Source organism: Coregonus lavaretus (assembly GCF_964263955.1).
Source record: "Coregonus lavaretus genome assembly, chromosome: 13".
NCBI lineage: Eukaryota > Metazoa > Chordata > Actinopteri > Salmoniformes > Salmonidae > Coregonus > Coregonus lavaretus.
Window position 1 is genome coordinate 8,986,446 of NC_140000.1, and position 15,376 is coordinate 9,001,821.

The 15,376-nt window shown below is 43.7% G+C and overlaps 1 protein-coding gene across 1 annotated transcript; it reads left to right on the forward strand.

The window, feature by feature from the left end:
- Positions 1 to 7,978: 7,978 nt before the first annotated feature.
- On the forward strand, positions 7,979 to 11,959 carry LOC311139690 (uncharacterized protein; the record flags this gene model as incomplete). The annotated part of the gene is made up of 5 exons (XM_084174611.1): positions 7,979 to 8,867; positions 9,156 to 9,313; positions 10,301 to 10,363; positions 10,574 to 10,759; positions 10,857 to 11,959. The coding sequence occupies exons 1-5, from the start codon at positions 8,098 to 8,100 to the stop codon at positions 11,957 to 11,959; spliced, it is 2,280 nt and encodes a 759-aa protein (XP_084030737.1). The 5' UTR covers positions 7,979 to 8,097.
- Positions 11,960 to 15,376: the final 3,417 nt, after the last annotated feature.

Sequence of the window (15,376 nt, forward strand, 5' to 3'; positions counted from 1 at the left end):
ATCTGATGACCAGCAGCACTATGAGGACTGATGGCTGTTAGTTTTTATCTCCATTTTATTCTTCTAACACCTGTGACACTGCATAGCAGCAATTATACACATTTTGCCATGGAGCAGAGAGAAAAATGTGCTGTTTATAGTTTATCTCATGCTATTCTTCACATTTGACCATGAGGCTGAGAGAAATATTTCCACTTTTAAAGCTAATTTCCTGCTATTCCACACATTTTGGCATGATGCTGAGAGAAAACTTTGCAGTTTTAAAGCTGATTTCCTGCAAATCTACACACTTTGCTATTGCTTATGAGATGTTCATATGCTATATTGGGAGCCCCCTGGAAGTCGGTGGCCCCGCGGCACATGTGTGCTGGTCCATAATGGTCCATAACCCCGCTCTGTATAGCAGTTGCAGCGCATCATTGAGATGGATAGCTCATGTCTTCTGTATACAGTCTTGCTGGTATTGGAACCAATCCTACTGGAACCATAATCACTTCCTTAAGCCAATTACAGACCATCATGGATGGGTTGGAATTCAACATCCGAAAGCGCTGGATAGAACTCTCATCAGCACCAGTTCGAGCGACCAATGAGAGCGCGTTTGAGCTTTGCGGACCTCAGTGAGACCAGTCGCACAATCCCATAGGCATTGTATGATCGGGGTCGGTCGGAATTTCTGAAGGAACTCTTATATCGGCGTGGAATAACGGGAACGTAAATTTGCAAAGGAAAAATGTGTAGTTTAATTCACGAAACAATTGTATCTGGCGACCTTCCTTTTGATGGTGTGATAGGCCTATTGTGCTGCACTTGCTCGCTATAGTGAGTTTTGTAGGATAGCTAGAGTTGCGTTTTCTTCTAGGGATTATTTTTTTTACCAGACAATTATATGTGCAACACATGGAATTTATGCACATCGTTTAGTTACGAACATTTATTTTACCAGGAAAAGTTGGACAATATTTCCATAAACTCGCCATTGCACAGCTTGTAGGCTATTCTAATAATAGTTTATTCCATCGATAGAGTAAACAAAAATAATTGTAACCTAGGCTAGTAAAAATAAATAGTGCAGATATGTCATATTGTCGACGGATATGCTGGAACACAACACTGGGCAGCAGTCTTCCTTCAACAGCCTAACCACAGTGTATTTATCACAGCAATCCAGTGCGCACGGTCTCCCCAGCTGTTATCCGGCAGAACGCCCAGGTAAGACATGACAATATATTAACCTTTTTTGATACAGGAACATCATGAAACAAATGCTCAGTAATAGTTTAAATTGTCTTCATGTTTCTCATTACCTCGGGTTCCACATATGGCACAAAGTGATTTGCTATCAATATGGATAAATATAGGATACAGCAACAAAACAGATTGATCTGAAAGCTGCGCCATAGAAATCAACTTATCGCATAAACACGCTTATAAGACGCAGCTGATACACATTGGCACAGTTTTTATACATTGATACTTCATATGTGATTAGACTACACACACGCAGCCAGTCAGTGTATACACACTCGGGTTCTGATACACCCACGCACTCTTAATGATACATTCAAGTCATACATCCGTAACCTACATGCAATAATGTATAAGTGCAGTGGCTGAGCTACAAGTTGTTCACCTGTAAAACAGATAGATGTGCCGATGTCCATTCATACACAGACCGGTTACAGCCAGATATGGGTACACAAGCAGCAGCAGGTTCATTGCGCAGTTAAACTCACTATGGGCATTTCAGAATTCAGTCTGCTTGCACTAGGCTACTTCTTCTCTGCTGGCCTTTTATCAGAACTATAGCCATTTTATTTTGTGCAGTGTGCACATTATACTCTATTGTTTTTCAATATGGAATATGAAAGAAATGTTGTTCAAATGTGAACATTTAACATTTTGCTCTCCACAGGGTGTGGAGATATTTGCCTCTCCACACCCTGATTGCATCAAACCCTTATGGGTTGTTCTACATTAACCCCCTGCTTGGATTGATTAGTATTCAGTGCAATGAGTCATGATGGACAAGTTTTGTTGCATCTTCTTCACACTATAGTATCATAAATCAATAAGCAAGATGCTGTTGCTGTGATACAATGGCATGCAGTATTAATCCTGTGTGTTTGTTCTGAATAAGTTTAGTGTCATGTCCTTCCTTCAGTGGACATGGAACTCATGGACGCATCATTATGATATGCACAACACTGAGTGTTTTGTCCTTCACTTTTCATTCCCATTTATTCTCTCACTCCCTCCCTCCTTTCCTCCCTCCCATCCTTTAGCGTACAGCAATGTATGTGAGACGGCCGGCCTCCTGCCCCCACTCATTATGCAACTGCAATGCTTCTAGTCAGGAAGAGACATAACAATAGAGATATGACTATAGAGAGACATCTATAGAGAGACATCTAACTTACGATGTTACAGTATACACTCAGTGGCCAGTTTAAGGTACACCCATCTAGTACCGTGTCGGAACTCCCTTTGCCTCCAGAACAACCGGAATTCTTCGGGGCATGGAAATGTTGCTCGATTGGTATTAAGGGACCTAACGTGTGCCAGGAAAACATTCCCCACACCATTACACCACCGCCACCAGCCTGTCCAGGCAGGATGGGGCCATGGACTCATGCTGCTTACGCCAAATCCTGACTCTGCCATCAGCATGACGCAACAGGAACTGGGATTCGTCGGACCAGGCAATGTTTTTCCACTCCTCAATTGTCCAGTGTTGGTGATCGCATGCCCACTGGAGCCAATTCTTCTTGGTTTTAGCTGATAGGAGTGGAACCTGGTGTGGTCGTCTGCTGCAATAGCCCATCCGTGACAAGGACCAACGAGTTGTGCGTTCTGAGATGCCATTCTGCACACCACTGTTGTACTGCGCCATTATATGCCTGTTTGTGATCCGCCTGTTGCACGATTCTTGGCATTCTCCTTTGACCTCTCATCAACAAGCTGTTTTCGCCCACAGGATTGCCACTGACTGGATGCTTTTTGTTTGTCGCACCATTCTTGGTAAACCCTAGACTGTCATGCGTGAAAAGCCTAGGAGGCCGGCCGTTTCTGAGATACTTGAACCGGCGCGCCTGGCACCGACGATTATACCATGCTCAAAGTCTCTTAGGTCGCTCGTTTCGCCCATTCTAACGTTCAATCGAACAGTAACTGAATGCCTCGATGCCTGCTTTATATAGTAAGCCACAGCCATGTGACTCAGTCTGTAGTGGCAAATCATTTTCATGAACGGGGTGGTGTACCTTATAAACTGGCCAGTGTATAGTAGTAACTATACAGATATAACTATAGATACATCTAACTTACAATGTTACAGTATACAGTAGTAGCTATAGAAATATAACTATAGAGATATCTAACTTAAGATGTTACAGTATATAGTGGTAACTATAGAGATATAACTATAGAGATATCTAACTTACAATGTTACAGTATATAGTGGTAACTATAGAGATATAACTATAGAGACATATAAGTATATAGTGGTAACTATAGAAATATAACTATAGCGACATCTAACTTACGATGTTACAGTATATAGTGGTAACTATAGAGATATAACTATAGAGACTTCTAACTTACGATGTTACAGCGTATATTGGTAACTATAGAGATATAACTATAGAGAAATCTAACTTACGATGTTACAGTATATAGTGGTAACTATAGAGATATAACTATAGAGACATATAACTTACGATGTTACAGTATATAGTGGTAACTATAAAGATATAACTATAGAGACATATAACTTACGATGTTACAGTATATAGTGGTAACTATAGAGATATAACTATAGAGACATCTAACTTATGATGCCACTGCATATGGCATTTTTACATTTTTACTCTTAGGTGTGTTAGGATACTGGAGATACATTACAGAAATTATAACTGCCTGATGTTTCACTCTAATTTGCGTCTTTAGTCGTGTCAAGTCTTTTGGATTAGTATATCCTGCTGAAAAATGCAGGTCGGGATGCCTTTTCATGAGAGTAGATGTTGTTAGTTGAAGTGATAAGGAATGTGGTGATGGAGATAGGATAATGTATGGATAGAGGATGAAATGGAAGAGATCATGGTACCATGGAGAACAAGTGATGATGGAGGTAGAAGTTTGAGAATTGTCTGATAGGTGTAGATTGGACTCAACCTCATTTTCTCTCCCCATCTATCTCTCTCTCTCTTACACACAGACAGAGCTGCAGTGCTATTCTAAGAGAGTTAGCTGCCTCAACCCACGCACCAAATCTGAGAAAGAGAGAGAAAGGGAGAACGAGGGAGATGAGAGCGAGAGGAATGAAAGGAGAGAGGGAGAGACTACAGAAAGGTTCAGAATGCCTGTAGAGTGTACTGCAGACACACACACACACACACACACACACACACACACACACACACACAATCTCTCTGACTGACATACATGCTGCCACTTCAACAACAGCTTTAACATTGTGCATTGTGCAGATCAGATCTTGCAGATGCAAGTGAAAGGACATCCAAACCACTGTCTTCCATCTTATTTAATGCTGGCTGTGTCACCCTATCTTGTTATGTTGTCTGGGTTGTGCATTTGTGGGTCTGTCTAACTGTGGTGTGCTGTGGTGTGCGGTGTTATATTGGTAAGTGCTGGGAGAAATGTACTTGATTCTGTGCCACCCACACACCGCCCTCCCACTCACGACCGTCTCTGCGTCTATACCTCTGGCTCTTCCCGCTCCCCACCAACTCTCTCTGCACATTTAAATCCCGACCCTACATTTATCCCCCTGCTCTCTCTGTTTCTCTCTTTCTTTCTCTCCCTCGCTCATCTGCTTTTCAGGAGCTGATGCTCCTGCAAAAGGCAGAGACACACTAACACACACACACGCGTAGCATACCTACACGCACACACTGTGAAGGAGTAGCCTTGTATTTATTGTGTATTTATTTATATAGGATCCTAAACTGTCAATTAATTATCACATCCTTCCAGTTAATTGATCTTTATTCATCAGCTCAACCTTTACCTGTTAGTTTGTATGTTAGAATGAGTGACATTCTCCTTTAATTGTGTGAGCTGACTGCGTTCAAGCCTTGTTAATTAGCTGATTGCACTTGCACACACCTGTGGCCTGCAACCTGAGGCGCTTCAGTTTGTTTAAATGGAGGATGGTGTTCTGTGTGTGTGTGGGACTGCTGGGATGTCTGCAAGTTTTTAATAAAAAGAAGCTATTTATTCCGATATCACTATCTCTGTCTCATCAATGTGAGGGCATCGGCCAGCTATGTCACACGCATAACACCACACAAATTCAGGTGCATATGGCTGGCTGTCCTGCACACAGACATGCACGCACACACACACACACACACACACACACACACACACACACACACACACACACACACACACACACACACACACACACACACACACACACACACACACACACACACACACACACACACACACACACACACACACACACACACACACACACACACACACACACATAGCATACATACCTACACACACACACACACACACACACACACACACACACACACACACACACACACACACACACATACATACACACACATACACACACGTAGCATACATACCTACACGCACACACACAACAGCACACAAATTCAGGTGCATACAAGCATGCATGGTGCACACTTATTGACAAGTTCAATTCAAAATGTATAGCTAGAAATTCATAGCAATTTCTGAGTGTCTTACAGAGTGTGTTGTCTGTGTGTTGCTGTGGTGTGTGTTGGTGCTTTAGGATACGAGCGAGTGTGTTTGTTTGTGTGTGTGGGGTGGGGAGGGGGGGGCTTGAAGTCCACTCTCCTAATCGATTCTTTCTGTGTTCCATACAGGATCCACAAATCTGTGAAGACATTCCAGGCCTGACCCCCTTCATCCAAATGTGAAGACAATCCATGAAATCAAGCAGAACTTTCAGGGAACAGAAGAGTTCTTTATAAAAAAGTGATTTGGAACAACAGTGAGAACTGCTGGTTGTATTCTCCAACAGTAGGACCTGCTGGTTGTATTCTCCAACAGTGAGACCTGCTGGTTGTATTCTCCAACAGTGAGACCTGCTGGTTGTATTCTCCAACAGTGAGACCTGCTGGTTGTATTCTCCAACAGTAGGACCTGCTGGTTGTATTCTCCAACAGTGAGACCTGCTGGTTGTATTCTCCAACAGTGAGACCTGCTGGTTGTATTCTCCAACAGTAGGACCTGCTGGTTGTATTCTCCAACAGTGAGACCTGCTGGTTGTATTCTCCATTGTTTTTATTCACATGTATTGAAACAAGTAGAGCCATCAGTGATTTCAGCAGCCCCCCCCCCCCCCCCCCCCGCCTCCCTTATCCATGCCTACATGCTCAGCGACAGATAGGGACTGTTTTGATAATTGTATGTAATTATAATTTGTGTGGGAGACGGAGCTGTCTCTGTCTATTATCACCTGTAACCTCAGACACAATAACTTCCCACATTTACATATTTATCTCAAACAAAATGTTTTTCTTTCAGTTTTAGGACCAAATCAGGAATAATCAGAGTTATTGAAGGAATGGCTCATGTGAACAATGTGCTATTCAGTCCTCAACCATCATAATGAGACAAAACTGAATTCAATCTGTAGATTTACATCTACATCTCAAGCTCTTTTCGTTGTATATTCTATACTAGACCATACATACTAAGTTTGTACATCTAAAAACAGAGATACCCACCAAGCCACTAGCTAAAATGAAAACGGCTTTTTCAGCTGTCTATTTGATATAATACGATTTGTCGTACCGTTGTATATTTTCTCCTCATTTGCGGTATTCACTGTCCTCTGTCCTTAATGTCGGGCGCTGGCTCTGTAGCCTTCAGCCCAATCAGAGGAACAGTAAGTGCCTATGCATTTTAGATAAGACCATAAAACATTTAAGTAAATAAGTGGCCAATGCATATCTGTAGTTAGTGACCTGTGATGTTTAAAAGCCTGGAAGGGCAATGTCCTGCTTTACAGTCACACAGTAATGTTTACACTACGCCACAGCCATTCAGTGCCCTGACCCGTTAAGAACCACAACCTCTCCAACTGCCATTCAAAGGGTCTGCAACATCTAAAAGCACAGGAACACTAATTATTTAGAATTATTTAGCACAAGATTTATTTGGTACAAATCATTTATTTAGCACAAGATTGAAACATTTATATGTAGAGATTTTGCTACTATTTCAGAGAATATTAGTTTACAGGTTGATTCTAAGTGCAGACTTGGAATGTATCCAGTGCCAAAAGGACATAATTGAATCATTAACAGAAAATTAACTGTTTACATTTTAGGAACAATGTTTACAGAGGACTGTTGCCCTTAAAAACATAGGTTATGTGTCATTTTGTGACATATTATTTTATAAGTGCCATAACCGAAAGGAAATGTATAAAATTGCCATAACTAATTGAGGAAGCTTACTTCTTGTCTTCAGCAAATCAAAGCACAACGTATTCAGGAAAACGTGATGGTGAAGGTCAAAACCTTCTGTTTGATCTTTCATCCAAGGAGATTCCATCTATCTTTGTATTTTTGCTTCATAGCTATGTTTTGTATGGTAGATAGATTCTAGATCTAGGAGAAGAAATAGACGATCCAGGTTTGATCAAGATCATCATGTTCAATTTACCCTTGTTTACTCTGTGAGGCTTATACAGATCTGATTTTATTGTAATGGACTGCAAAATATTATCACAGGAAATGTTAAAGATAATAGTAACAGAATGAAAGCCATGTAAATACCTCTGTCATCAATGGTTGACACTTACAACTTTATATTAGTGGAGTTCTTTTCTCTTTTATCATGACTTCCATCTCTTAAAGCGTATCTATAATTAATTCACAAAGTTCATCAGACATATTTATTATTAAATTAAGATATTTTGAAACTATGAGCACCAAACAACTCATACCTGCTACCTAAATGTTTCAAATAGTGTTTTAGTGGGTTAATTCTGAAAAAAGGATACAGCATTGTAACAGCGTTGAGTCGACAACAGAAAATAGAGCTCTTAGTCATGTAAAGATGACGCCCACCACCAATCTCCAAGTCTTCGCCGTCTCCCTCCTCTCTCTCCTTGCTGCCCCACTTACCACAGCTGAGGACAGCTCCCCCTCTCCCCCTCCCTCTCCCCTACGTACCGACCCCCGGCCTCGCCAGGGGGGCTCCACCGACCCCCCTCAGTCCACCCCCAGCCCCCCTCTCCTCCTCCTGGCCATCCATGCCAACCTCCGCCCCGCTGCCCTCCAGGGCAGGCCCAAAGCTCCAGAGAAACTTCCAGAATCCCCTGGGGTTCTGGAGACCCCTCCCCGACCCCTGGCCCAGATCATGTTCCCCAAGAACGTGACGTCTGCGGCGGCGGGAGCCCTGGCTCCTCCGTTGGGCGCGGCCCAGGTGGCTCCTCCTCCCCGCAGACTGGTGGATGTGGACGTGTGCCATGGTTACTATGACGTCATGGGCCAGTTGGACAACACCTTCAACTGCTCCAAGGACAGCTTCATCTACTGCTGTGGCAGCTGCCACTACCGCTTCTGCTGCCCCGACCCCACCCGCCGTCTGGAGCAGAGCAGCTGTACTAACTACGACTCCCCGGATTGGGCCAAGACCCAGCCGCCAAACGCCATACCCCTGGACGATGATGTGCCGGAACTGGACCCTCTGCAGCCACTGAGCCACAACACAGGCTTTGTGATTGGAGGCGTTATTGTGTTTATGGTAGCGGTTGCCGTGGGGATTAAGATAATGTTCAACAAGGTGTCGCAGCAGGCCAACAACGGAGAGATCAACATGCCCAGGTGAGAGGAGGGGTCAATCAGTCACAGACCAGACAGACAGGCAGAGCATAAGACAGACAGACAGTCAGATGGACAGTCAGACAGACAGACAAACACAGATTCTTTAGTAATTTCATAATGTTGTTATAACATGTTTATATAGCATTCATAAGATCAGACAAGATATAATATTGTTGATGCCAGGGAGGGAACTGTTATTACTCCAGGCAATAAAACACATTTTACACCAGCTAATTACTTATACATTTACATTTTTTACATTCTCTTTTTGGTTTCTCCTTCTCTCAGAGCGCTGGTGGACATGTTGCGTCACCAGTCCAGTCCAGTGCAGCAGGATGAGAGGAACAACAGCGTGGCTCTGTGTGGTTCAGGGGAGGGACAGGGTACGCTGGGCAGACCTCCCAAAAACCTCTACGCCCCTGGCCTGCCCAGCAAGGACAACAGACGTGAGTGGCCAGGGGAGCATTCAGTTGGAACAAACAGGAAACATGTTTTTGAAATGAAAAAGGGAAATGAGGACAAGCTCACATAGTACACTTCTGTTTCAAAGTCGTTTCTCCTGTTTTGTGCTGTTGTTGGGCTTTAGGCTTATTTCAAACTGTCTTGTAAGAAAGGGGAAGGTATAAAAGGGATTAGATTAGATGAGGTTATTAGTCACATGCACAGGGTTGCAGATGTAATCGCAGGGTACAGTGAAATACTTATGCTCCGAGCTCCAACAGTGCAGGTCAAAAAAAGAGAAGCGAGTGATGGAAGCGGGGAGAACAGGCCATGATGGCTCGGGTGGCTGAGGACCTTGATGATCTTCTTGGCCTTCCTGCGACACCTGGTGTTGTAGGTGTCCTGGAGGGCAGGCAGTGAGCACCTAATGGTGCGTTTGGCTGAGCGTACCACCGTCTGTAGTGCCTTGCGGTCAGTGGCGATGGAGTTGCCGTACCAGGATGTGATGCAGCCTGACAGTAGTCTCTCGATGGTGCTCCTGTGAAACACTGTGAGGGCCCTCGGAGACAGGCCAAATTTATTCAGCCTCCTGAGGTTGAAGAGTCGCTGCCGTGCCTTCTTCACCATGGTGTCCGTGTGGTTTGACCATTTCAGCTCATCGGAGATGTGTACGCCATGGAACTCAAAGTTTTCATAGAGGGACAGTTATGTATATTTGAAACACAGTGCAATACCTTGGTTGATTCCCACAGGCTCAATAAATGATAAGTGAGTGAGCATGTAAAGGTGAATTGGCCCAGGTAATGTAAAAGAGGATGGATGCCTTGATCTTAATGTGGTTAATACACCATGAAGCTGGAAATCGCCTGATAACATCCACAATTTAACACATCATACAGTATAACCCTCTGATGTCTCACTCACATACACACACACATTATGTACACACTGTTGCTCCACAGCTGATGACTGTTTATTTGTTTGTTTTGCAGTGGGGAATATTCAACACAATTTTATCCACTCAGGAACCAGTCCCAATCACACTGCTACCATCGGTAAGACAACTGGTGGTGTAAATGGTTGGTTCCAGTGACATACTGTAATGTATGCATCTGGTGCCCTTCCGTGTTTTACAGTTATTAAACTCACAATAATGTATTGGATGTCAATGATACCAAGCTGGTTAGATAAAGGTTATCCAAAAAACAACAACATCGCATTAAGAAACAAACACATGCTAACATAGCTGTCTTTTGACCCCTCAGAACGCGCCCCCCGTATGAACAACGCCCAGCTGGCGGCTGGAGGCACTCTTCTGTCCAGCAAACACAACAACACTAAAGGGCAGCCCTCCTTCCACCACTCCCTCCATAACCTGGCACAGCTCCCCCCATCCTACGAGAATGCCACCAAGCCAGAGCTCAACAGATACTCCTCGCTCAAACGCCTGGGTGAGTAGTGTACCATGCAGCAACGTAGAGATAGACCCCGTCACACAGAAAACAGCTCTACAACTTATGTGTTTCACTATTCCTCTTTTGATTGCAGAAAAGAGTGGTCTTGATGAATATTCATCGGGATACTGCACCACCAAGAGGCGTCCCCACACGGCCCAGCCCGCTCTCCAGTCCTCCAGTCACCACATCCCCTGTGGCGGAGACTACAACACCATGGGTGGGAGGGGCACCCTCCCCCGCCACGCCCCCCGACCCTGGATCCAACCCACCGGCCTACCCCCCGTCTCCCCCACGGTCAACCCCTACCCCCTGGACCCAACCGAGCAGCACTACAACCCCAACTACGACACCCTGTCCAAGCCTGCCAGGAAGGTCATGTCGCAGGACCAGCTGCTCAACATGGGGGACGTCCCTGGGAACACTGGGACCCTCTCCAGGATGTCCAAGAACCAGCAGCACCAGTACTACAAAGCCATGGCTGCTGCTACTAAGAACTCCAACACCCAGACCCTGACACGGAAGCCCAAGGATCGACCCCAGGAGCGGCCTCAGTCCAACAACCAGACCCTGACGAGGAAGCCCAAGGATTGGCCCCAGGAGCGGCCTCAGGAGCGTCCTCAGGATCGTCTACTCATGTCCCCAGATCACCTGGAGGAGAGCATGGGTAGAGGGGTCGGTGGGATGGGGGTCGGAGGGATGGGAGTGGGTGTGCCGGATCCATATGCCCATGGAGGCGGGGGAGGCATGGTCCCCACTCTCCCCCGGGGTGGTCTCACTCCTCAGCAGAAAGCCCAGTCCCAGCAGAATGTATGTGCCACACCCTCCCTGGACCGCCACCACATGATCAAGATGAACTCTCACCCCACCTCCGGGAGGGAGCAGGAGAGAAGCCAGGGCATGACGGGGCATATGAGCGGAGGCATGGGGGGAGGCATGGGGGGCTGGGGTGGTAGCGAAATGCCTGGGGCGGGGGTTGTCATGGGAACAGGGACGCTAGGGGGCCACAGCGCCAAGAGGATGGCTTTCGCTGCCAAGAGGCAGAACACTATCGAGCAGTTACACTTTATACCAGGAGGGGGCGACGGAGGAGCGGGAGGAGGAGGAGGAGGAGGAGGAGGAAGTAGAGGAGGAGGAAGTGGAGGAGGAGGCAGTCAGGGCATCAGGACAGGCAGTAAGAATGAGGTGACGGTGTGAGGGGCTCCAGGTAGAAATTGCTTATCAACTGCAGATCTAGGGTCAGATTATCTCACCCCTAAACCCACCCTTAACCATTAGGGGGATGAAAAAATATCTGACTCTGTATCAGTGGTTAGGGCAACTTCTACCTACTGTGTGTGTGGTCTTCATGAAGAGAGTAGACATATGAGAATGGGAAAGGTAGAGAAGGAAATGTGGTGAATCAATCTGTACATAAAGGGAGATGAAGGACTTGCTTAGAGATCAACTAGCAAACTTCAGTTTTCTGGTTAAAATGGTAGAGGAATGGAATTATCCTGCCATTTTATTTATGTGATACATCAGCCATATTTCATATCTAAATGTGCCATATTGCCATACACTGGTGCCATGAATAACTGAAAAATAACAAATGTGGGAGAAATTAGATAGCTAGGACTTAGTTAAGAAAGTGGTTTGTTCATGCATAACCTTGTGTTTTATATTAAATGTTTTACAGAATAAATAAACTTTTGAGCCATATTAGAAAGGAGGGACCAAGATAATACATCGAAGTATGATAGAGAGGGAAGGGTGGTGTACGGCCAGACTGTTTATCCTCATGGAGCATTGAACTGATGATCTTCATGACCTATGATGTAGAATGTCGGATGATGTGGGGTTTTGCATCCGGGGAGCGGTGTACGAGTGAGCCCGCCTCATTCTGACGCAGGAAAATCGATGTCGATAGTTGCTTCTTGTGTGAATGAATGAGTGACCTTGGGGAGATTGGGGGGGGGGGGGGGGGGGGGTTTGCAGTTTGCAGTCTGAAGACAGAGCCACCACTTCCTGACACCATCGGCAGGACAGCGCATCAGCTTCCACACATTCTCTAGTTGGCCCCAGTAACTGATCTAAGGTCAGTTTTGCATCCCACCACCGCCTAATAGTTATACTCAGCATTTGGGGAGGTTGAGCTGATCCTAAATCTGTGCCTAAGAGCAACTTCTACCTGGAGTTCCCCTGTGACCCAACTGTCTTCATCAGGACAACCAAATCTGATTGAGCCCTGAGTCACTTTGTTTGACGAGGAACTTCTGAGTTGGTCAGCCTTCCAATAGGATGACTAGCCACTGTAACTACAGGGTCTTTTCTTTCAAAGAGCACAAAAAGTACAGTATGATGCAGGTGTTGCACTTCATAATACAACTGACCTTCAAAGCCATGCATTGGGATACAAATAGAATAGCACAGAGAAAGCACGTCTGACAATCACCATTTTATTATTCTCACCAGAGGAGAACCGACACAAGCCAACATTTCTACAGGACAATACAAATTATTGGCTTCAGAGCAAGCCAAAGTGTGTGTGTCTAGGGAATTGACTGTAACAAGGCAGTGGACTATAGTGCATAGGATGACTCCAATGATCAAGCCGTCAGATAGGAGGTTGAGACTCAGAAGGGACTTGGGTGGTTAGGATGCCCTTCATTAGAAGAGGACCTTGCTTTTTCGTAGTAACACACTCCAACCGTTCTCTATTAGGTAGAAATGTCATAATATCAATAATAACGCTTAATATTAAGGGCTATCCTATTCTACATGTGTGGCTTTGGACCATATAATACAGCATATTGACGCTTTCACTTAATTTTTGGTGTTGATATTGTCACTGACGTGTGAGTACTAATGTTCTGTAGATACCTGGAGTTAAACTTGTACAAAACCATGAGCAGTTTTTTTTCCAGCACAGCTCAAAGAGGGAAACACTAAGACAAAAACTTTTTTGCACAATCCCGATATTTGCACCAGATACAGACAGGCATACTTTGTATCACGTCTTCGCGGTTTACATTCAGCAAAAAAGGACACTCACTGTCACTGGTAATGCGCGAGGCTGTATGTGTGATAAACTTAAGGGACTTAAGAAAATTAAGAGACTTGTATTAGACTAAGAGAGAAGTATAACTGTATATATCATCTACAGTATACAACTTGTCTCATATTGCTTACAAATGGACAGAAGAAACAAATCTGACATAATTCAGGAGATGAAATTACTGACATGTTGATACAGATTTTCTTTTGACAATCTTCCTATACACAATGGTAACTTACCCAGTGAGCAAAATTACATATTTTAGACGTCCATGGATGTCGGCGTCAAACGGTGCTCACTGGGTAGTCCGTGTCGGTTATTGTCATGATTACGACAAGTGTTATTATTAATGATTATTATAATTGTTGTTATAATTAATGGTTATCTTATAGTTATGATGTTGGTGTTATTTTTCTTAGTGAGATTTTAAGTGTTTACTTGTTTTTAGATACTTATCTTTCTCATGACATTTTGTTTGTTTTTGTTACATCTGAACACAAAATGGGGATTAAAACTAACACTGTCTAATCTTGATGCATGTCAACTCCATGGCTTGGCAATGCATTGACAATATTCCTGAATACAGGGTTTTATTACAGTAGGTTTTGAGACAATGGCCCAATTACAAACCTATCCCTAGTTCCTTTCCCTAGATGGAGCCTTCTATCTAGACTATTTGAAAAGATTGCATAGGTATTAACAAAAGTTGTGTTCATTCCACATGTTGGGGTGGAATCATTATACTCACAGTTCACAAGGTCATACAATATTGATAGGGACTAGGGAGGGATAGGTTCTGGGTCTGGGACCAAATTGAAACACTTGCTAATACCACAGCCTAACCCAATAAAACCCAAAGGGTTAACAACACATTATGTCACAATGTATGTGTTTACATGAATGTCTCAAACACAGGTAGGTAAAAAGGGTATAACAGTAACTACCTGAATGTTCAGTAACAGTGTCTTTTTTCAGGGAATTAGGACAGCTAACCTAGTTTTAGATTTGTATTAAAGTCACAGAAAGTCTGTAGCAATGTCTGTACTATTTCCACAAGCCATAACCATCGAAACAGTCATTACATACACTTCTTCCATTATTTTGTACATGGTAAACCTTTTTTGTGTAAGTATATTGTATTTTGTATAGCTAGTACAATCAGAATATTCTAATGGGTTGTGGCTCTCTTCTATAACACATTAATTTGAGGCTTCAACAAATTATATGTGAGTATTTAGTGGATGTACAGTGACCACCCAAATGCTTAACATTTAACATATTTCTATATAGCCTATTATGTGGCAACAGGGATATTTTTGATGAGTAATGACAAATAACACATGTAATAGATGGTGAATAAAATAAGACACAAAGAGATGAATGAATAGGTGTATGTTTCGACACCATCATGAATTCATTTAAACCTATGTAGAACGAGGAAGGATAAATCTAAATCTAGATTTGTATGAGATTATATAGATTTGTATGGGATGATATTTACATGTGAACTTCATGAATGTTTTCATGACTATTATTAATTTTCATATATAAATGCCTACTTTTAATTTATCCAATGC